General features: G+C 37.1%; 1 protein-coding gene across 1 annotated transcript in view; it reads right to left on the bottom strand.

The window, feature by feature from the left end:
- Nucleotides 1-3280: 3280 nt before the first annotated feature.
- PREX2 (phosphatidylinositol-3,4,5-trisphosphate dependent Rac exchange factor 2) overlaps nt 3281-24654 on the bottom strand; it is a 173962-nt gene continuing 152588 nt past the window's right edge. Inside the window, exons 38-40 of the mRNA XM_033054999.2 lie at nt 17144-17246; nt 7396-7463; nt 3281-4551 (exon numbers count right to left, since the gene is read on the bottom strand). Coding sequence (XP_032910890.1) covers nt 4506-4551; nt 7396-7463; nt 17144-17246 — 217 coding nt within the window. The 3' untranslated portion in view covers nt 3281-4505. The remainder of the gene's footprint in view (nt 4552-7395; nt 7464-17143; nt 17247-24654) is intronic.

Raw genomic sequence — 24654 nt, 5'->3', positions numbered from 1 at the left:
CATGCTTAACCATGATGTGTATACTCACATTCAGGCAATTGTCTTAAATACATACACATATATATACACACACACGTACACATTACATCTGACAAAGAATTAATAAAACATGTTTGCTTGTGTTCTCTGGCTAAAAACAGATCAATAAAAGTGGTTAATTTTTTTTTTCCATTAAACAATTCTAACAAATGAAATGAAGTATGACTACTGTGAATCCTTGTTGACTGAAGTTTAATTATTTTGGCTCTAAACCAATAGAAGAGCAGTTCTGACCACTACTGACTGCATTAAAATAAACAAATACAAACCAATCCAAAAACCTGATGCATTTGCTAAAACCCAGTGAAATCTACCCAAAAAAGCCACTAAAGATTCCAGCTGTCTCAGTGGACATGAAATTGGTTGGTTGCTTCAGCTGACAGTAGGAATATTTACTTTAAAACATACCTATAAACACAAAGTTTGATATTGAAAAATTGAACTATATACATTTTTATATTTATTTATTTACATTTAAAATCTACATGGAAAATAGGTATTAAAGAATAACCAACTTGGGCAACTAGACTGAATCAGTGGCCATTTCATAGACTAAAGACTATTTAACATCCTATTATTCATAGATGATGGTTACAAAGGCCAAGTATCATCAGGTCTACTCAAAATCTATGTTTTCTCCAAGCATGGATGCTATGGCAACTCCTGGCAACTCAGCTGTTCCTTGGCCTACAGTTCTCCCTTCCCAGGCTAGCATTGAATCATGGTAGTATTTGGTAATGTATGCTTCTAGATCCTTGAATTTATTCCCAGAAGAATTACGCTTGCCTTGGGTGAAAAAGTAAAAATTGCATACAGAATGCTTTCCCTAAACCAGTACAGCACATTGTTGTAAAAAAAAGGCTATATAACCCATTTCTGTCAAAGCAAAGGTTTAAGAAGCTATAGGTGATAAAATTCTTGTAAATCATCACTCTTGGTCATCTCTTCTTGTCATCTGTGAGTTTAAAAGAGGATAAACATACTGTGATGAGAATGGATTTTTTTTGCTCTGCAAGTGCATCTTGAATAAATATGTCCTATACATATACCAAAAAAGATAAACAGCTTTAATAATGAACATATGAAAATTTATATTTTAAGAATGGACTTATTAAAGTCCATTTAATGTTATTAGAATGCAATAAAATGCTGTTAGAATGTGCTGTGTGCTCTGAAAGCAGGGGGACAAGAAAAGCAATCTGAATACTACACAACGTTTCATACAGGCCATTGAAGAACGTTTTGAGAAATCAGGTCCCCACTTTTTAACAGACAGTAAGTGGGTCATTTATGCCCCATTTTCTCTGAAAATAGGTTGGACTCGACCTATAAGTTGGAAACAATTATCCCAGAGATCTTTTCCAATTTCACGATTATAAGCTGCACCATTTCGACTAAAATTTTGGTCCGAACCCGGAAGTGCGGCTTGTAATCCACAGCGGCTTATATATGAACAATGTTCTAAAAGTTGCCAACCCGGAAGTGCGAGCCCGCGGCAGCCCCAAGCCAAGCTGTAGCCCGGCTGGCCCCGGCAGAGCCAGGCCAGGGCGAGCAAACGCGGCGGTGGCACAGGCGGCGGGTGGGGGCGAGCAAGCCCTGCGCCAGCCAGCAGCTGGGCCGCCCAGCCCCGTCAGTAGCCCCGAGCGGGCTGAGCCCACCCCGCCCCAAGCCGAGCCAGTAAACCCCGCGATCCTGCGATTCTGTTACTAACTGGCAACTTTGTGAAAGTTGCACACAGATCCTCACTGCGATCAAAAGTGCGGTTTATAATCCGGTACAGCTTATATATGGAGGAAGAACGAAAAGTTGCCGACATCCTGGAAGTGCGGCTTACAATTAGGTGTGGCTTGTAATCATGAAATAACTGTAATTAATTCACTAATTCTGTGTGTTACTGTGGAATCATATTTTTATGTACTATCTGTAATCCCAGAAAACCAGGACTTAAGTTTCTCAGCTCCTTTGATACCAAACTAAATGGACACTTTACTTTGCAGTATGGGTTGCCAATAAAGCTCATAATGCTGAATAGGTTTTTTAAAATTGTTTCTAGAGGGGGCAAAAAAGAATAAAGGACCAAAAAGTTATATACCAAAATAAGAGGTCAAGATTTCTGATGCACACTCATGAAACCACAGCTAAAGAATTTTTTCTAGTGACTGGCTTATAACTATTTGTCCCTTAAAAATGTCTATTATCTCATGATTTCAACAACAAAATGAAACAAGGAATTAGCATATTATACAGGAAGACTATTTGCACTTCTACCATTTTCAATTCTATATTAAAAAAAAAAGCAATGACTAGTTACAATAATGCATGTGCATGCAGCAGATTTTGTCCTCTAGGTTATTTTACTGTATACAGGCTCAGCAGCTCCATGCAGATGACATCTGACTTCCCTCATAGTAAATCAAACCTCATGTGGGGAAACCTCACAGGAAGATGTGAGCTCAGAGCCGGGGCTGACACTGGCACGCCCTTGGCTTGAGGTGCTTATGGCTTCTCTGTACTTCTGATGTCTGAACAAGCAGAGACTGAAATTCCTGGTGCTTTTGCCTGGAGCAGGAATTACCATAGCCAATACTGCTGTTCTGAATGAAACACATCTGAAAGTATGAGATCCTGAATAGAACCGCAATTATAGAAAACATAGCTCTTTCTTATGTGTAAGCATTAGGTCATGCTAGACCAAAGCCTTTAAAAGTAATTTAATTTTTATTTTGCTTTTGTGTACTAAGTTTTTTAATCAAAAATATTATAGTTCAATAGCTTCCAGCAACTGTGAAGGACAGTAAACTTTAAAGCACAAAGGTGAAGTTGCTACTAGACTAGTAGAGTTGATTACTGCGTGTCTTTGTTATAGTTTAAGGCAAACATTCTCAATTTATGGTAGGACCAGTAATTTATATGACTACATGTTGAAATGTATATATATGCACAGACATATATATCTGTGGATATATAAAAATATTTATTTTCTTAGCAAAGTCAAGGTCTGTGTAAAAACATTTAGAATACTGAAAAAGGTAGGAGCTCTAATTGCTCCTTTGGAGAAAAGTAACAAGTTCCCTAAAGATCCTGTATTTAAAAACCCCACTCTCTTCAAGATCCTTTTGATCCTTCAGATCCTTTTGAATTTTCAGTTATTATAGATTGATAGATTCATAAATATTTAGATCATACGCAAAAATTATATTGTGAGGTTTGATTGCTACAGCATAACTACTGGCCACTGTTGTACAAAAAATAAATTTTATTCAGAAAGCATGTGTCTTGCTCTGATGGAGTACATAGCTAATGCTACAAGTAGAACTATTTCAGAATACAGTTTTTGTTTAAATGTGTTCATATATAAATCCTCATTTGGGGGCATTTTCTCTGACAATCCTTTGGCCAAAAGAACAGCCAAATGCAGACAAATTCTCCCTGGGCTCTCTAAATAGTTAGCACAATTCCAAAATAAATCTATAACAATTACCTCTCCAAAGAACCGAGGTGCTATATGAAACAATTCTGACAAAATGTGGAAAATGGTAGCATAAAACATCAAAATCCCAAACTATGCTTGAACTTCAACCAGTCATTTCCAGTTTAACAACACTGACTCATCTCTGCCTTACGTAGATTTGTTAGTGTAGTGCTACAGAAGAATATACACAACTCCGGAAAACTCTGAAATGCAGAGATGTAAATGTAAAACATCTATTAGAGTTTGAAACTCAGCCTAACAATGGATGAGGATCAGACTACTCCTTCATTATAATGGCAGCTGCAGAAGGGCAGAACTTTACCTTGTATGCCTTACCATTAGACACTCCTATGTCATGTAGGTCCTCCTTCCAAAGCAGTGTGACAAGCACTGCTTCAGACATGGCTGAGTTTACTGATTACAAGCACACATCCATAGCAGCTGCCTGCAGCCATTACACACAATTCTAAATGAGCGTTCTATCGTTAAATTTCACATTATATTCTTGAAACAGCTAAGTCAACATTCCAAGAAATTATGATGGTGACAGGAAAAAAAAGCTTTATCAAGTGCAAAGGGCCCCATATGAAGTGCGTGCTCATTATCAAGCCTAGTTTATCTAGGCTTCCACAAGAACACATTCTGCATAGTGTACAAGTGAAGACATTCCCTCTGAACAAGACCTTTTTCAAACTGCTGGTTATACCTCTCATGTGGCTAAACAAGACGCATCAACTTAATCTGATTCCAGTGTAAAATTCCCAAGGAAGAGTACTATCCTATGTGTATAAGGGTGGAGTGCACAGATTTCAGAAATGCTTTTGGGAAGACATTTTTCAATGCCAATGTGTTTCTTTCTTCGTCCTGAGTAAAAGATTTATTTTCTTATTTATCAAAGCTGCAGGGACATACTGCTATAGTGCAGTTGGATTTTTGTCATATAGTCCCAGTATCCTAAAGGCCATTACTGGGTTCTTTTCTGGAGCAGATCTCCTCATTCTTCTCCAACAGGTGGTGGTGGCTGGCACAGCTTGTATAATCTGACAATGACAAAAAAAGCAATTATTATTCTGAGAACCTGGTCACTTTTAAGAAGAGTAAATTTAAAGAACATTAACTAAATCTATATCTTTCTGCGCTGCAAAACAAAAGGTACTGAATTTAGTTTAATATCATAAATGCAAAACTAATAAAATCTTCTTTTTAAATATAATTGTTTACATTAAAAGTGGAATCATTAAAACACATATCTATAAGCAGTCTTATAAACACATTTCAATATAGAAAATTTTCATATTTCTGCACTGAAGATGCCTTCATTAATCCTATTATCAGTTGTTGCCTGGATTTCTCAATTGGAAAAGCTGCTTGGTGAATGCAATTATCTCCAATTCTGTTTTGTCTTGGCCCAGTCAAACTTCACTCTAAAAATATTTCCCTGAAGAACTGATGCTGTTTGAAGCACCTAAGACAGGTGCCAGACATGTGACACTACCATGTAGATTTTAAACTCTCTGTTTCTTCATGGGTGAAGTGAACAGCAGTAAGATTTGGTTCAAATGACTACCTCAGTACAGATTGAAATAGTCACTGCTTTTATAAAGGTTTTTAGACTTCTGTTAACCCCTTTTGCAAGGACTTGGTTATTAACAATGTTTGAAACTTTGCCCTAACAATAGAAATCCTGGAAATAAAAGGCAATCATTTTGACCTCACACCCTTTGTTCTGTACTTCTGTCCAGCACACAGTATCTCCTCTGAAGCCACAGCAATTAGAACCAGCCATAGACATGATCTCATTTAGAATTACACATATTCCTCTGGGAAAATGTATCACTGAAGGAATAGCAAAGAGAAATCTCCACCATAATGTGTCTGAAGATCATTGGATTCTTCCACATAGTCATATGGCAGATTCAGAAACAATCATTTAAGATCACATTGTGCAGACACCAAAATATCTGTTTAGATCTATATATAAGCAATAAACATATATCTCATATTTTTATACTGATGAGAGGATAATGTCTGATCTTTATTCCTTTACAAGGAAGCAGAGAAGAATAAACAGGAGTTGAATTATTTGATTCTGCTGGCATAATGAAGCAGTAATATTCAAAGCTGTCAAAAGACAGATAAAATTACAGTCAGAATTTCATCTAGAGTAATTCCAGTGGGGTTAATACTGGATGATGTTTTAGCAATATTTAATTTCTACGGAGCAAAGTGCAGAAAACCTCAGCCCCAAGTACTAAGGTCTGTGTATTCTTCAGGTTATAGCAGTAATCACTAAGATTGTCTTCAGAGCAAGTGATATAAAGGAATTGTGAAGTAAACTAACAATAAGGCTGCATAAATCCTTAAAAATGTGAAGTTGCTGAAGATGCTATAGACCAGAAATAGCCTGTTCTGGGTCAATATCTATGGGACAACTATTTGAGATGGTACAAACATCAAGAAACAGTGGCAGCTGCAGACAAGAGAACCCTGTCAAGTGATGTTAAATGGAACCAAATACAAAATTGTTTTCAAAGCAGAGATCTGAGAAGCTATAGTATTTTTTAGCTATACATCAAAAAGCATCCTGCTGATCACAATTCTGACCTGTGCATCTAATGCCTCGACCACAGAGATCTGGAATATTCCTGTGACATTGCTACTGCTGCTCACTGGCAAGGTGACATGCTTGGTACATCTGTTTATCCCATGTTCTCATAATTCTTCTTCAGCATTTCAGTGCTACATTGTGGGAGCTTCAGCTAGAAAGAGGCAGTCTTTTTTCCACCGATGCAATGCTAAAAAATCTTGTTGCTAAGTTTCAATTTTTGAGAACTTAGGTTTTTGCCTTACCACAAAATCTCTTGAATCTAGATAAATATTGTGTCATGTTGGGATGGGAAAAGCTTGGGTTGCAAGAATTCTTTGGCTCTCTCCAGAATTATATCATGAAGGAGTTCATTTAAGGCCCAAATCGTACTATTCCAAACATGAAAATTCTTCTCCCAGTAATGCTTTAATTGGTTTTAATGTATCAAAATGCTACTTTATTGCCATGGATTCCCACAAGGCAAAACAGTGATCAGAGATGCTTGGTCCTGGACTGCCTCTGAGCTAATCACATTCACATGGTCATCTCTATCGGGTTTTACTAATTCCCTATTTCCTTACTGAAATTTAAACACCACAGTGGATATGTTATGTATTTAACATATCTGTCTAGCTCATTCCATGTGTTCTCATTAGTTAACAAAAACATTATGTTTAAATTGGTAATACCCAGTTTAAATTAGTTCTGGATTACTAACCATTTTAAGATCAAATTAAGAACGTGGTTGGTTGGTTATTTTTATTTTTAAGCATTGTGCTTTTAAAGAAACATTTCTGGTACCTGCAATCCATCACAACATTAAAAAGCTGAATAAATATAGAACAGCCCATTTTTCACTGTAATGCATGTTTCAGAAATAGACAAAGAAAGACTACATCATCCCCAAAAGCAACTAGAACACAATTTTGCTGAGATACTGTGGTACAGTATTTCATTAAAATGGGGTTATGGATCTTGTTAAGAGTATTTACCCAAACCAACTAAATACTACGGGTGATGAAGTACTTACTCCAGTTTTCACTATTAACATGAACTAGGTTTCATTTTTCAAAAATGGGCATGTTTTGAAGAGCTACATAGCCTGAACTTCTGCAACTGATCACTTGAAGTAAAATTGTATGGTTTAGAGTGCAACTAATTTTATGTACATTAAGAGCCAAATCTTACCAGCTAGAGCATAATATAGCCAATGTTTACTGTTAGCTTTTGAGCAGCTAGGACTGAATTTGGCACAAAGTAGACAAAACCATGGCCTAGGACACAAAGAATCAGTTACCTTGGCACAGACTGTGGCGTTCGATCCCTCACTCCTAAATTCTTGGCTGTGTTTTGTACTCTCGCACCCTGTGGAAGAAGAACAATTTTACTTCATTTTTCCCACAATAAATTAGGAAATTTTATGAGATTTGTAGATGAAAATAACTATTGATTATAATTAATTAACTAACACGTTTCGTCTCCCAAAACAGCTATTATCTTCTAAGGTAAGGAACAAGTTAAAGCAATAACGAAACAAAAATCTTGCCACTTGTCACCAAATAAATGCACACATACAGATCTTGCTAATTTAAAAGAGAACCCTAAAAAAAATTAACATTTAAAACAATCCAAATACATCTCATTTCAATTTGACTTTCATCATCATTCCATGTAGAAGTCATAGATAAAGTTCTTTTCTGACATGTCACTTATTTAATTTTGAACAAACAAATATTACAGACTGTTTTCTATGAAAATACTAAATAAAACTAACAAAAAATGGCCTAAATAAGGATTAGAAAAATGCAGGTCCTGATCTTCCTTTCTAATCAGAGAATTAAAATACAAAGCCCAAACAAATAGGCAGGAACCTCCTGAGATTGTTTCGTCTAATATCCCTGCTTAAAGCAGGGATAAAAGGAAAGTTGGTACCTCAATTGATCTTTTCAAAAACAAAAATGAAAGTACTTTTGTCTCACTGACTCATCTAGTAAGGAGGAAATGAATAAAACATGCTCAATCTTCATATACCATGAACTATTGTGTGAAAACACCCTCTTCTGCAAACATACCAGCTTACATATATCAAAGAACTTAGTAAAATTTCTTTTTGAATTATGAGGTCTAGCTCTTAAAGTACAGTTTTATTTATGTAAAGTGGTCATAATAAAGAAATATCTGGTAGGCTCACTATGTTTTCTATAATTTTAAAGAAGATGAAAACTACTTGTTCTGTCAGTAGTAAATATACTGACTCTCCATTTATTTCTCCTGTACTCTGTAAATTCAGGACAAAATAACATAATAAAAATGCATAACCTTAGAAGTCTTACTGCGTAATCTTAGATTGACATGAAGCATCAAAGAAAATTTATATTTCTAACGGAGCTGCAGTTCCAGATCCACATGATATAAAACAGGTATAATAATTGGTTCTAGACACAAAGTAAGACTAGACTTTTCAATTGACTGAAATCAGGTACACAGGTAATTGACAAAGTCATGGGCTGAAACGGTACATTTAAAAGGCTGGCTGTTTACACACAGGCTCTCAAATTGTATGTAAATCAACATGCGACACAAAAACCTACTGTGTCCTTGCATTTCTTTAAGGCAAAAAAATGGTGATAAAGACAGAAAAAATAACCAGAGTACATATAAAACTCAAGGCAGAATATAAAATTATTTTACTATAGCTGCAACTATCTCAGTAAGATTTTTTGTCTCCAACAGTTGCAAAGTCACATGATTACAGACGATGAGAAATATGTCTTTCCCCAGAAACTCATCCAGAATTGTCATTAGTCATTCAATACTTCCTCTCTTCATCAACAAGTATGTATTTAATCAACTTTTGTGATTCTCTTCTTTCCCATCTCATCTTTACTCAGTAATAAATCCACATCACTAACCTTGCAAAAGATCCACATCTTTGGTACAGTCTTAGCTTGCTACATCAGGAATCAGAGAATGGTTTGGGTTGCTAAAATTTTAGCAATCATCTCGTTTCAACCTCCCACCATAGGTGAGGACACCTTGCACTAGACCAGAATGCTCAAAGCCCCATTCAACCTGTCCCCAAATATTTCCAGGGATGGGGCATCTACAGCTTCTCTGGGCATCATCGTCCAGTACCTCACCACCCTCACAGTAAAGACTTTTTTCTAAACTTAATATATAAAATTTATTCTAAAATAAAGAATCAATCTAAGCCAACTCTCACTTTGAAGCCATTACCCCTTGCCCTACCACCACATGCCCTTGTAAAAAGTCCCTCTCCAGCTTTCCACTCTTTTAATTTGGTTTAAATCTGACAGTTTTATTTGATGCCTTTAGTTCTGCACAGGTGAGGACAATGGTCAGTCACTACCTGTGACACATATTCTTTAGAAGTCTGTTATCCCCCTTCATGAATCTGAACAGTCCTATATTATTTTGTATTTCCCTCTGTTCTGTCTATAAACCTTTCTCAACAATTGGTAAGTTTTTTTCTGACCTTCTCTGAATCTTTTCCATTATGCTATACCCTTATAGAAGGGATAAGAACATCAGATCGTTCCAAATGCAGGGTCATGACAGCATGATTTCTACTTTGCCATCTATCCCTGCCCAAACCATTATAACTTCTGCTTTACTGATAACTGCTGCAAATTGAGCTGAGTTTTCCCCTTATATCCTGAGGTCTTGAACATTAAATGGAATGGCAAGCTCACAGTCAATTATTTTGAATGTGAACTTAGGGCTTTTTTTTTTCACCAGTGTTCTTCACTTAAGAGTAATCTATGCTGATTTTCATCTACTATTTTACTGCTCAATCACAAAGTCCTGCAAGATTATTTATAATTCTTCAAGGTTACTGCTCATCTTTAATAAAAGACTTGAAAATAATTCAGTGGAGAATAGAAAGAATGATTAGTTAAGAAAACACAACTGAAAAATGACTGATCAGATCAACTGATTTCTTCTATCAACCAAGTGATGGATTCTCAGAGAAATGATAACCAAATTTGGGACAGACTTTTTAGCAGGAGCTGTAGCAATAGGAAAAGGGTTAATGGTTTTAAACTAAACAAAGGTAGATTCAGAATAGATATAAGGAAGAAATATTTTATTATGAGGGTGGTAACACAAGAACAGGTTGGTCAGGGTATGCTAGATGCCCCATTTCTGGCATTTAAAATGCTAAAAGTCCACTGCTAAACAGGGAAGAAAATCTGGTTGTTACATTTATGGTATACTGGATAGAAAAAGGGAATTGAAGGGGAAAATTTAGAAGAAAAAAGCCACTTAAATGAGGCATGAATTAAAGCATCCTAATGAAATTGTTAAGAAAACTCTGGAACAGACCACATGGGAAGCACTGTGCAGGAGTCCTCCTACTGGAAGTTTGTGAACAGCTACAACAAATGTCTGTCAGGAATGACACATGGATAGATGTAGCTTTCAGTTAATGTTGAGTCCAGACCTTTTGCACCTCCAGTGGCCTCTTCTCAGTGCCATTTTCTAAAATTTTATCATGATAAAGAAACCTCACCATGACAGACTGCTGAGACTGGCACGTGATTAAATCACTGAGAGCCAGAATATACATGTATTTGCAAAAACAATCTAAATTAATCACATGCTGATCCTGGACGTCAGTGCTGTGAATACCTCTGAGAACAAAACCAGCCTATTTTTATTTGCATCACTCACTAGACAAACTAATTTTAGTATCTTGATCACATAATAAATCAAATTCATTGATTTTAAAAGGAGTCTAGCTTTATATAATCACACAATTTATTGTTTAGTTTGGGCACAAATTAGACCTTAGATAAAACCACCAAATTCTTATTTTGAGGAGAAGCCCCCAAGAATTACTAGCAACTTGTTACATGATATCTTTTTGTCACCACTGAGCATCATTATACTATTTCTATTTCAATATACTGCTAATTTATACTTCTGCAATTACATTCTTAATTGATATTGTCTCGCATGGGCATAAGGGAGAGCTGTGCTACATGATTCTAGACTGCTACCCTCTGCATGCAGGTACTGCCAGAGCACTGGTAAAAGATGATGGCAGTTCCGAGACATCATCAATCTGAACTCTTCTATGTGAACTAGTATTCTCATTGCCATGTTTAAAAACTGTAGGTTTATTTTCAAGCTACACACTAATTTAAGGATAGAAAGTCACATAGAGAAAACAGATTCTCTTTCAAAAAGCTCTAAATCAGTACAATTCTTATGAGAATTATTCACAGACTCACAGAATCACTAGGTTGGAAGTGATCTTCAAGATCATCGAGTCCAACCCATGCCCTAAGACCTCAACTAAACCATGGCACTCAATGCCTCATCCAGTCTTTTAAACACATCCAGGGATGGTGACTCCACCATCTCCCCAGGCAGACCATGTACTTTATCACTCCTTCTGTAAAAAACTTTTTCCTAACATCCAACCTGTATTTCTCTTGGTGCAGCTTGAGACTCTGCCCTCTTGTTTCTGTCAGTTGCTCCCTGGAGAAAGAGACCAACCCCCACCTGACCACAACCACCTTTCAGGAAGTTGTAGAAGTGATAAGGTCCCCCCTGAGCCTTCTTTTCTCCAGGCTGAACAACCCCAGCTCCCTCAGCCGTTCCTCACAGGGTTTGTGTTCCAAGCCCCTCACCAGCCTCGTTGCCTCCTCTGGATGTGCTCAAGCGTCTCAACGTCCTTCCTAAACTGAGGGGCCAGAACTGGACACAGCACTCAAGGTGTGGCCTCACCAGTGCTGAGTACAGGGGAGGAATGCTCCTGCTGGCCACGCTATTCCTGACACAGGCCAGGATGCCATTGGCCTTCTTGGCCACCAGGGCACACTGCTGGCTCATGTCCATCCTGCTGTTGACCAGCACGCCCAGGTCCCTTTCTGCCTGGGCACTGTCCAGCCACACCATCCCCAGCCTATAACACTGAAGGGGGTTATTGTGGCCAAAATGCAGGACTCAGCTCTTGGACTTGTTAAACTTCATCCATCCAACCATTCCAAGTCCCTCTGCAGAGCCCTGCTATCTTCCAGCAAATCGACACACGCTCCCAGCTTAGTGTCATCTGCAAATTTACTAATGGAAGACTTGAATACCCTCATCCATGTCATCAATTAAAATATTGAACAGGACTGGCCCACCACAGACCCCTGGGGAGCACCACTGGTGACAGATTCCCAGCTGGATGCAGCACCGTTCACCTCCACTCTCTGGGCCCGGCCATCCAGGCAGTTCTTAACCCAGCAGAGTGCTCCTGTCTAAGCCACGGGCTGACAGCTTTTCCAGGAGTGTGTTGTGGGAGACAGTGTCAAAGGCCTTGCTGAAGTCCAGGCAGACTTCATCCACAGCCTTTCTCACATCCACCAGGTGGGTCACTTGGTCATAAAAAGAGACCAGGTTGCTCAAACATGACCCACCCCTCCTACACCTGTGCTGGCTGGGTTTGATACCCTGGCCATCCTATAAGTGCTGTGTGATGGCACTCACTATAAACTGTTCCATAACCTTATCACATACTGAGATCAGGCTAAGTGACCAGGTTTCTTCTTCCCATTCTTTTTATGAATGGGTGTCACATTGGCCAGATTCCAGTCATCTGGAACCTCGCTAATGTCCCAGGACTGCTGGTAAATGATGGAGAGAGGTTTTGCAAGCTCATCTGCCAGCTCCCTCATCACCCTGGCGTGGATCCCATCTGGACCCATAGATTTATGAACATCCAAGGCACTCAGCAGTTCTCTGACTGCCTCCTCCTGGATAACAGGCAGACCATTCTGCTCCTTGACACCATCTACCATCCCAGGAGAACAGTTGTCCTGAGGACAAGCAGCCTTCCCACTAAAGACAGAGGCGTTAAGCACTTCCACCTTCTCCTCATCTGCAGCTACTAAGTTCCCTCCCACATCCAGTAAAGAACACAGCCTGGTCTTACCCTTCCTTTTACCACTACTGTATTTGTGAAAATATTTTTTATTATCCTTTAAAAAAGTTGCCAAATTAAGTTTGAACTGAGCTTTGGCCTAATTTTTTTCCTACATGCCCTAGCAACCCCTTTAAATAGTTCCTGAGAGACGTGACCCTCCTTCCAAAGATGATACATCCTCTTTTTATTCCTAAATTCCTTCAAAACCTTGTTGCCCATCCAGGCTGGACATGTTCCTCGTTGACTCATCTTTCAGCACACAGTGACAGTCTGTTCCTGTGCCCTCAAGATCTCTGTTTTGAAGCATGCCCACCTTTCCTGGACTCCTTTGTTTTTAAGGGCTGCTTCCCAAGGACCTCTCTGAATAAGTCTCCTAAACAGGCCAAAGTCTGGCTCCTGGAAGTCCAGTGTAAAAATCTTATTGATGTTCCTCCTGATTTCATCAAATATCGAAAATTCTATAATTTCATGATCACGATGCCCCAAACAGTCTCCAACTACCACATCTCCACCAGCGCATCTTTATTTGGAACCAACACATCTAACAGTCTCTTCCCTGATGGGTTTAAAATACAGTGCTGTTATTATACTTTTAAAAAGGCATGAAAACGTGATTAGTCACTTAAAAGACAACATAAATTCTATTCTGGCCTTTTCTGTTTATCAGCCTTTTAGTTACCTTTTTTCTTCAGAGCTCTCTGCCCTCCTGCAGCTCCTCTCCACTCTGCTGCATCCTGAAGTTACACTGCTGCCAGGATGCTTTACATAGTATTTTGTGTGTGCATATGTTTACATGAGTATATACATAAATAAAAAAAAATCTACCAAAAGATAGTTGGGATGCTTTGACAATTTTTTCTCTATTTTATAAATAAACCAAAAACCTCTTAACTAAAGCCCTCCCACAGACCCAAGTTGACACCCACTCTCACAAGTTGGTCTCCTCTGTTTAGGTCTCACAGACCAGGTGCTTGTTATCTTATTATAACTGACATGACAATTACTTTGAACATTGTTCCAACAGTACAGTTGTAGCTATTATTAGTCTTGTTCAACACAATCTTGACTTCATTAAATTAAAAAAATAAAATTATTCCTGAGGTTATCCATTCAATCAGGTGTCTCTGATTATTCAGTACTGGTGCACTAAGATGGAAAACACATCAGCTTCGAGTAGAGATAACTTCCTCTTGTGAAAAGCTGATACTGATAGGAGTTAATGTTGCTGAGTAACAGATGAAATAGATGTCCTTTGACTTGCACCTCCCTGTGGCTAATATCTTTATTCCACAAAAGGCTTAGTGTGTAAATGGGATAACAAATTTTTTTTGTTTGTTTTATGTGGAAAAGGCACATGTATTGCCCTTAACTAAATGTTCTGCATTAAGCCCCAAGAAGCCTTTTTATTCCTTTTTCTTCTAAGTTTTATGGCCTGCATTATGATCCTGACAATTAAATCCTACAGATAATTTAAACATTAAATCCAAACAGGTTTCTAGAAAGTACCACAGTGAGTTGTTGAAATTACTCCAAAACATTTAGAATTTAATGGAGGATTATATTTCTACTACTGAACTCCAAGACCAATTGAAAATTACACCAAAAGACTATTACTCTATTAAATGCCATAGTGGTTTCCTGCAAGAGAAAGAATGTGTGAAAAAAGTCTAGATATACTAGCACACATTTTCGCAGTGTCTGTGTGTGGTATTGAGATATTGGGGCCTTGAACAGCTATTGATCACCAGCTGTTTTACTTCAAAGAATGTAGCCTCATATCAAAAAGCCTTTTCTCACATCTGTATTTGAGCAAGTACATCTATATCTGCTCAAAACCATGTCAGTTTCTTTCACTTTGTCTTTAATTTTCATTAAATAAACTGCACAAGATGCAAAAATGAATCAGCATTTTTTAAATGGCCTAGATCTGTATTTTGAAAATGTACAATTTCACAGAATACATCCTACAAGTAGATTTATGCAAACCCCTACAACCGTATTTTTTGACTGCAAAATAAACAGATCTACCTTTTGTCTAAAACTTCAGGAGCAGACATATCAACCTATACATGCAAGTTGATACATATAAAGCAGTAGCCCTCTTTTCAAATCAAAGCTGTAATTCCTGAGCAGATGTACATGATCTTACTCAAGAATCTCGAGAGTGTTTATTCACCACAGAAACTTAGTTTGTGCACCAAAATAAGTGAAAGCCCAATACAAAAAACAAATGAGACTAAATACTCTGATGTACCCATGCTCAGCAACAATGCTTACATACAACTGATGCAAATCTATGGTCTGACACTACCTACAAAATTGCTTTAACAGACAAAAGGTCACATCTAGCATACACATATTATTCTGTCTAGCAATTCAGAAGTAAAGTACAGCTGTTTAATCATTTTCATAACTGTGACTGTTGCACAAAATATATAGTAAAATTAATTAACATGATTAATTAGGTGCCATCTAGAACCTAGACATTATGAACCTTGTCTTATCTGTGATTAATTTTTACAATATTTAATTATGGTTTTTTTCACTTCAAGATTGAGTGCATCCTGTATTTTGCTTATGATTTTGTTGTAAGGTTGAAAGCTACCACAAGCTGGGCTATATGTTCCATATGCCTGCAGAGCGATTAAGTCCTCCCTCAACCTCTCTTTCATCAGCTGAACAGGTTGAGCTCTTTAATCTTTGGTTTATAAGCTTTGTCTAACAACCTCTGGACCATTCATGTTCCTCCTTTGAATTCCTTCCAAGATACATGCTTTTGAAAGCATTTTCTGATAACAAGGTATTCTCGAAAATGTGTTGCTACTACAATAAATTGTATCCCCCATTTTCAGTTGCTACTACTTTTTAATCCAGTATTTTTGGCTTACCTTAGCACCAAGAGTTCATGTTGAGGTGGTAATCTATCCACAACAGCCTCTAAATCTTAATATCCTATTATGACCAAAGAGTGAAAAACACTGTTTTGTAATAAGGACATTGTCCTTAGGAATCTTGCCTTGAAAGTTAAAAACAATGATATGGTACTCCTTCCCTTCTACACTTCTCCTTAATTCAGTACATGAGTCACATTTTACTGACAAGAGTTAATAATCTTGTTTTTATTAATCATATATGTTAAAATAAAGGTTATCTTACTCAACAGACTACTCTGATCTAAAGAGTAGTACCAAGGCAGTTGCTATACAAAAATCATTTAGTAAAATCACAAGAGAAAGAAAACAACTGGTTAAAAATGGCTTGTTTCTGTGTTAAAAAAAAATAAATAAAACACTTTCAACAATAAGGGAAGAAAATTAAAAAAAAAACAAACAAAACAAAAACAAGCACCCAAAACACAAACTACAAAGAACCCAAACTAAGAGAATTCAAATAGACACTGCACAACATTAGGATGGAGGCTAAAGAATGCTTGGTGTGAAACACTAATCTTAAAGAAATTAGCATTTTAGTTAAAAGTTAGAAGAAACTGGGCTTGAGATAGCTACCTGAAACTTAAATAATTAATTGCCTGTCAATTTATGTTTGCTTAGCTGTGCTTGCAATGGGAAAGGATGAAACTAGCAGGTAGGTCCAAAGAACACAAACAATTGCAACCAGAAGCTCATTCTTTGCAAAACTGGAGTTGTCCCAAAAGCTATTTGTATTGTCATTGATAGAAAAGGTCAGGGGGAGGAAGACTTGCCTTACTGCCTCCTTTTAAGACCCCTCCCCACAAAAACGACCCCGACTTAATTCAAGAAGCCAACCACACATGCTCAATAGCTATTCAGGCTAATTACCACAGGAAGCAGGGGATGGGAGGGGCTGGTATTATGAATATGTATTTGTTTGAACCTTTTGTCAATAAATAGACTCTGTGACCACCTGTAATTTTGCAGTGCGTATTAGGGGGCTACTCCACGCTGCTGCCCAGTGCTGAATAAACATACCCTTTCTAACTGTAAATTTTTAGAGAGTCGTCTTTTGTCCATCACAGTTGAGTATCTGTGTTAGACCAATACTCATATTTTAGTAAATCAGGTGGAGTCATTCCTGTTGGATGTCCACGTGTGTTGTGCAGGTGTCCCCCCAGTGAGCGCCTCACCTGTTTGCGCATCACATCCGTGGCTTGCATGATGTAGCGAGGGGGCAGCCCATGGCTCCGGGCCAGCGTGATCGCCTGCTCCAGGGTGACGCTCAGAGTGCACCTGCAGGGGAAAAGAGGTCAGCTGTCTGGTATCCCCTTAAAACAACTGCTTTTAAATCAATCATAATTTCTATGAAATTATAAACATGCCCTCTGTGCCTTCCTCATCCATGCAGGCATTAGCCTGAACAGTATGATGTTGCTCAAATTTTGAGTATAAAAAGTGTTCCTGCTGATATACAATCAAATGCATTTGTTTTATTTTGTTCTTAAGGAAAAAAAGCCAAACAACCAATCCCAACTCCCAAAAAACCCTAAAAACAACACACAAAAACCTACACTAAAAACTGGCTTGGCAAGTACACAACTTTGAGAGTAACAGCCTAATAAAATTTTTTTTTGCAATTGTATAAATCCCTTTTCAGGTGGTTTGCGCATGTTGTATCTCACTCTCCACTCTTAAGCAGACCAAGGCTTTGTACCAGGATCCCAATCTCTTACAATTAGTTTAGCTTGGTCATTCTCTTGGCACATCAGCACAGTGCAATATTAAGAGAGATTTACCCTTTTCAAAAAAGAAAAAAATGGAAACTGCATTCCTTCAAATGAACTGTCCTGTGCCACTTTACCAATATTTTTCAAATAAACACTTGAGGACAAATACTGATTGTAATACCTCATCTGACAGAAAGGCTGTCACTTGTATCAGAGCAACCAGAAAAGTTTCAGAGCTAAAGATCATGCTGCAGGACAGACAACCGGCTGGAATACCAAGCAAGAAGTAATAGGGAAAGTAATTCTGGACATGCCATCTGATTTTCATTGTCATCACAGGGACAAAAATAAATGCTTAGTTTCTCATGCAACCAAGACCAAAACTATAGTAAACTCATGGATAAAGACAAAATACCTGAGTAGAAACCAGTGCTTTTTGAAAGAACATGTTTGAGGGCTGCTCTCACCCAAGAGGTGAGAGTGGCTCTATTCTGCACCAGTAAGTTGTTCAATGATTTTTCTCTTCACAACCAAAGTACTGAAATAATCAAATCTCTTGAACCAGAAAGATGGGTTGAACAGAAAATGGTTCTACCTCAGCTGAACCTGACAAATGCTGTAATTTTCAAGTCCAAATAATAAAGCACATTATTAATTCAAATAAAACACATTATTAATATATAATTTTGAGCACCCTTTTGGCAAAATCCTGACCAAAGTGTTCTGCATAGTTTATAATATGCACACAGAACAGACAATATGTTTCAATCAAACATTTATCTTGCTGAGCAGAAGATCTGTAGGAGGAAAAATGTGTCTGTACTTATTTTCTTACTGAAAAAAATCCCAAAACCCTGACATATTTTAAAAACTGCTTAAGTAAATTTCTGGACAGCAAAAAGTTTCACAGAAGTGAATGTAGAAGTTACTAAGTTTGATCTGCAGTTTTATTAGTGGCCTTTCATTAAAAATTTATAAGCCAAATGATTTTCCTTGGTAATGAGATAATTTTCATTTCCCCAGTTTCTTGTATACACTGACCTCAGAGTTAACTTGAAGCAAAAGTGTATTGATCTTTTCTGTGTTTGATTAAGGTGTAAGATAGCCAAACGTTAGATTAGAAATTCTAAACATTGTTTTCATCTTGTCTTTGAAAAGTGAAATATTGCACAAAATACATACTCATAATATTTGCCAGCACCAAAATTTAAACATCCAGCCTTCAAGAGCAGACTGCAAAAGAGGCTTTGTTCTACTGACAGTGGAAAAAAGCATAAGTATCTGAAATGTAGTTTGACAGTATAATCTAAACCAAATAAAAAGAGCAAAAAATTTCTCAGTAGGTATAATGTGTATTAATGTGTTCAAAGTACAGCTCTCAAGCAAGCAATTCCTGACCAAGTTTCCCAGAAATCCCATCTTCCTGGAACCCTTAAGAGTGAAAGAACCTTAAAAATTATATTCTGCATGCATGAGTCAAAACCAACAAAAGAACCTTCTAAATGAAGGTCATCTTGAAGAATTAAGTGCAATTTTGTGATTGAAAAAGACTGCCAAGCTGCTCCCTATCCAAAGCCTGATGAAATGGCTGAAAATCAGGGGCATTACGAGGCCTCTGCATTTGGACTGTGACAATCGTGATTCAGAAATAAGGCTCCCAAGTGTGTAGATGAAGACATACCCAGAGTGGGAAAAGCAGAGACAGAGTAAAACAGCATAACAAAGATCTCTTTTAGAGGCTGCTATGGAGGTAGGCAAAAACTGTAGTACAATTCTGAAACACATGTGCTAAAATTGAAGATGTCTCTTCATGGCATATAAGAATGGCAATTCTAAGGATAGTATTTTTACCTATCCTATGAAATTAGTAGCAAAGACACAATGAGAGCAGTGATGATAATTATTATCACAATTCTTCCATAGAACATTTTACATTTGAGGTGAAATCCAAGAATAATGCAGGTTAGAGACATTCATTTTGTCTTTTAAAAAACCTTCTTAATCATTAACAGATATTAAAAATGGTTAAAATAGCATCAGAGACATGATTGCATTTGAATATACTGTTTCATTAGAGGTGCAATTTAATATCACCAGATTTTGTGTTCCTCCTATGGCGTGTAAAAGGTCTGATGAATGGCAGAGTTAAATATAAACTGCAGATATGGCTTTTGTCCTGTGATTATGAAATAAGGCTATTACTTTCTTAATAAAAAAACAACAACATGCATATAGTGTCATTTTAATTGCACCAGATTGGTGAGATGGCATCTTCAAATAAAAACTGAGCATATTAACTTTCCATGAGTCCATGCTGAAGTGACTCATTTATCTACATACTGGTGCTTTCCCCCAGCTCTTCAAAGAGTATTTTTAATTAGTACATACCCCTTTTCACAAATCAAACTGCCCTAGACACCTGCTGTGAAAGAAAAATGCACACACAAAACATCAGATGGTACCATGGAAAAGTCATAACTGGAAGTACCTCAGCAATAGGGCTGCCAAGCATGGAGAGATTAAGGAAATGCAAATTTAAACCAGTGTAACTTCTAAAATTTTATTAAACAATTTGAAATCTGGTTATTCTCCATCTTGTAAGACTCTTCTGGTGGCCTGAGCAAAGTTCAGTATCAAGGACTGTCAGCAAATATGTGCAGTAAGTAATAATCCACGTTTCCCCCACATTTTGAGAGCTGATAAACAGATGGTAATAAAGTTTACAAAGCATTCTGGAAGCAGTTCTGACCTCTGACAGTAGCCTTGTCATTTGAATGCAACCAGCCCAGACAAGCCAAACAAGGAAAACATTTGGGGAAAAATCCTCATAACATTCTGTTATGGGAAGCATAAAGTCCAAATCCATAGATTTTACAGTGTAAACAAATCAAAATTTGCTCTGACTCCCTCTCTTTTCCTCTCACCCTTTTTTTTATTCAAGAAAAACAAAAGACCCAAATTTATCATCTCAGAATTTATGTCAGTTAGAATGACAAATTCCCTGCCTTGACAGATTACAACAGCAAGGCAGAGACATTTGGATTTCCCAGGACAACAGGGCTGAGAATTCCTCATTTCATCCATTTGGTTTCCAAGAAACAGAAGGGGCTGCAGCTGCTCCCTGCTCCTGCCTGCTATCCCCAGTCTCCCATCAGTCATGACAGTATTGATGTGAAGATTAAATACAAACTTTCAAACAACTTCTGGATCAAACCATTCTGAACATGCCTGAAAAAGTAAGATTAAATTATTTGCTATCACCAATAGTCCATTTGTTTCTGACTGGATGTGATTTTCACTAAAGGGCTGCAAATCGGCTGGACAGATGCACATCTATCCTGAAAAATGGAGCTGTAAAATATTAATACAGACTGAAATTTTCTGAGAAATTGGTTATTTCTCAACATCTTGTCTAATGTCACTTGAAAGGAAAAGAGTTTGTGTTCACTAGCTACAGAGGTGCCATGCAGCAAAGTGTATATCTAGGTTACCAGAGTAAAAAGGATCTAAATCATCCAACTCATTCTCAGGTTTCAATTAGGCTTTCAGCCATTCTACAACTGAAAATGCACCAAAATATCCCTTAGAAAAATGCCCTGAGTACAAAAATGAGGTGAAACAAATTGGTTTAGTAGTTACCACAGTCAGAGATGTCAAAACTAATTATGTTCTATGTGAATAGGAAAAAAAATGAAAAGGGTGCATGTATGCTTAGTCTAATTAAAATCTAAAGCCTCTACTCAACATGTAATTTTATGCCATTATTATTTTGATTACTTTTCTTTCTGTACATCATAAGCTACTCATTCCTACATTTTACCACTTTTTAGACCAACTACACTACAAGTTTTTTTTTTTTTTTCTGCTGTCATTAAATTAATATGTGTAGAAGGAATATTATTTAAGTCAGTGCATGCAGCAATTAAAAACTTAGTGTTAAAGTAAATCACTTTGGAGTAAAATTTTTTTGAGGTATTTGTTTATAATTAGTAGCAATGGCTGGGTAATATGTACTGACTCTGATGAACAACCTGAAGAAAAAAATAGACACAATAAAACTAAAAAGGGAAACTAATGTTGTTCAGGACTATAAAAATAGGTGCAAAAAAGTATAGGCAGGCCTAATTCAAGATTCTCCCACAAGCTCTAAGATGTTCTCATGGTGGGAATATGTCTCCATGCAAGTAAAACTGAAGCTTGCATTCTCTGTGCCCACATATTGAAACTTTGCTAAACACCATTGCTTTTCAACAGAGGTAAATTTGGCCAGCCATAAAGTATTAAAGAGAAAATAAGCATGAAGTTCATACACTAAACTACATATTTCAAAAATACAGTAAACTCTGCTGGAGTTCAGGACTTAGTTTTAGGCCCTTTATGAATTTTTCTGAAGCTGAGATGTTGCCAGTGTAGAAAGACCACTACTTTAAAAATCAGTGTTGAATGGAACCCATCCACCAACGGCCAGTCGGACATACAGAAAGCCATTATTATGCACATGAAGTGTATTTATTCCACTCTGAATAAAAAACAACAATTCAAAAAGTTATTGTCTGTGGAACATACACCATCACCACACAGAATGGGTATGTGTTGCCTGTGTTAAAGGGATTTTCTGCCTTTTATCCATTAAGCATCAGCATGCATGGGTTTCCTTCACAAAAGGCACCACTGTGGTTACACAGTTGTGCTAACCTCAGAATAAAGGTATCCCAACTCCCTTATCAGGCATACATCCACCATCCTACACCAGGATAATCAAACCCAGCTCTATCAGATATTTTCAGACACAAAATTCTCAATACATTTTTGACTTACTGAAGTAGCTGGCATGAACTAATCAAGCCAGAGAACCAGTCTTGGGACGTAAGTATCTATTAGTGATATATCAGACCTACCATTGGTAAATGAATTCTTTTGTAGGTTACAAACATATTTTCATCAGGGGTGTTTGATTTAATATTAGTAATTTTTAATAATAAAGTATGAAACACAAAGAAGGCAATGTTAATTTTTTTTTCCTGTAGATTGAAAGATTATTTTCATCCAATCTATTTCCAGAAATAAAAGTAACTATGCTACCTCTTTAAAACAGAGAGATTTTCAAAGAAAAACTAGGAAGAAAAAAAAAGGCACTTCTTTTCACCGTACATCATCTGTCAGTGTTTAAAAACTGCAGGGAGTATCTTTTCACAATAATTTTTTTCCTGTAAGATCTTAGCACCTCTAGTCAGCTGGAAATGTCACAAGGAAGCAATTTCACTATTAAATATTCTTTGCTTGATGGGAGAATAGCATTTCCAAAAATTTGAAGTATTCCATGCCTTTTATTTTCTCATTTTCCATCATACTTAAAAATAAACAAACATGATTTAAAGGCATCTGAAGCCCCAGCTTTGGCCATTGTCTTTCATTCTGTGCAGAAAGTTTTTTCCGTTAAAGGCTTCTTCCTCTGTAAGTAGGTAGGCAAATCTGATTAAAAAACACAATTTACTTCTTGTCTTGTAATAATTCAAGCTATTTACTTACCTCTCTTTATGCCAAAAATTAAAGCAGATCTGGTTATGTTTTTAATTTGAGGTTGTTCGAGAGGTCCTATTTTATTTATATTGTAAAGTAGAAGATTTTGCGTGAAAAACACCAATTTCAAAGACCTGTATTGCAGACAAGGCGATTGTGCAGGAACTGAAGCATGAAAGGATGATTCTACAGAGCACAGTAATAGCATGGCATGTCAACCCTGCTACTAAACATCCATAATATTAAAAGAAAACCAAATAGAAAAAAATACACCTTGAAACCCACAATAGTAGCAACTTAGATCCATCTTTTCTGTTCCAGTGAATTTAATGCACTTCTCTGCATTTTCAGATTGCTTTTTAAACAAAATAATGTCTCAGAATTTAAAACATGCAAGAGGATAGTAAGACTGTAATTCATCCAGTATATATATTAAATATACTAGAGGTGACAAAGCAAAAATGTACCAGATTGCCTATGAAAGACAAATGCAGAGCAAAATAAAACAATTACTACTGCAGGAACAGTATTCATGCTAAATGTCTTGCTTATTTTAAGACAAATTCTCACATATTTCAAAAGTATTTAGTTGGTTTTAGGTAGCAAGAACAGAATGTAATACTCTATTATCCTAAATTATTTTATACAAAGTTTGTTTATGCCTCAGTGGGTATGGTATCATAAAAATACACTAATTGTAGACAGACATAACAGAGCTACCACTTAAAAAATAGAAGAGAATCTTGACTAAATGGGAAAGTAGCAGGATTAAAAGCCCAGCTGAGACCAGATGGCTGGAGAAGGGTATGGATTAGTTTTTCAGTCTGTGCTAACCTGTCTCCTGAAAGTAGTCCATCGATCCCCGAAAGCTTTCTTACTGGGGAGTTCATAGCCTAAATACAGCTGCAAAACTCCAAGGATTTTATTTGTGGCATGCACTCGTTGAGTTCAGAACTAAATTCTTCCAGGAAAAATTCTGAATCTAAAAGGAAGAATTCTTATGATAGAATGTCATAAATACAAATTCAGAGTACCTATTTTTCACCTTGTTTCATTTGATTTCACAAAAAGGCAGCTGGTCATGATGGACAGCTTATGGTGCTACTCTGCTTTGCAATGTGAAAGATGAAGGAGGTTTAGCTGGATTGCAGGATCACTGCCAGCTACAGGAGACAGCATAATCAACACTTGGCAAAACCTGCCTCATCCTTCAGCCAAGTGTCTGCCAGCCAGAACCCCACTGCTTGAAGGATGGTAACACTAAGGAGAGAATTTCTGCGGGGGAAATTAAAATTCAGAAAAGAAAATAAGACTCTGATTTTTCTGGGTTTTATCAAGATTATAGAAGATTTTTCCCTTGATCTTCCAGGAAATGCAAAAATTTAAATAAACTTGGGATATGTTTCATTTGGATGCTTTAAATGATTCCTTTGAGCCTGTAAGGCCTATGGTCC

Source organism: Catharus ustulatus, chromosome 1 (assembly GCF_009819885.2).
Source record: "Catharus ustulatus isolate bCatUst1 chromosome 1, bCatUst1.pri.v2, whole genome shotgun sequence".
NCBI classification, from domain to species: Eukaryota; Metazoa; Chordata; class Aves; order Passeriformes; family Turdidae; genus Catharus; species Catharus ustulatus.
This window is presented reverse-complemented; position numbering and strand designations above follow the sequence as displayed.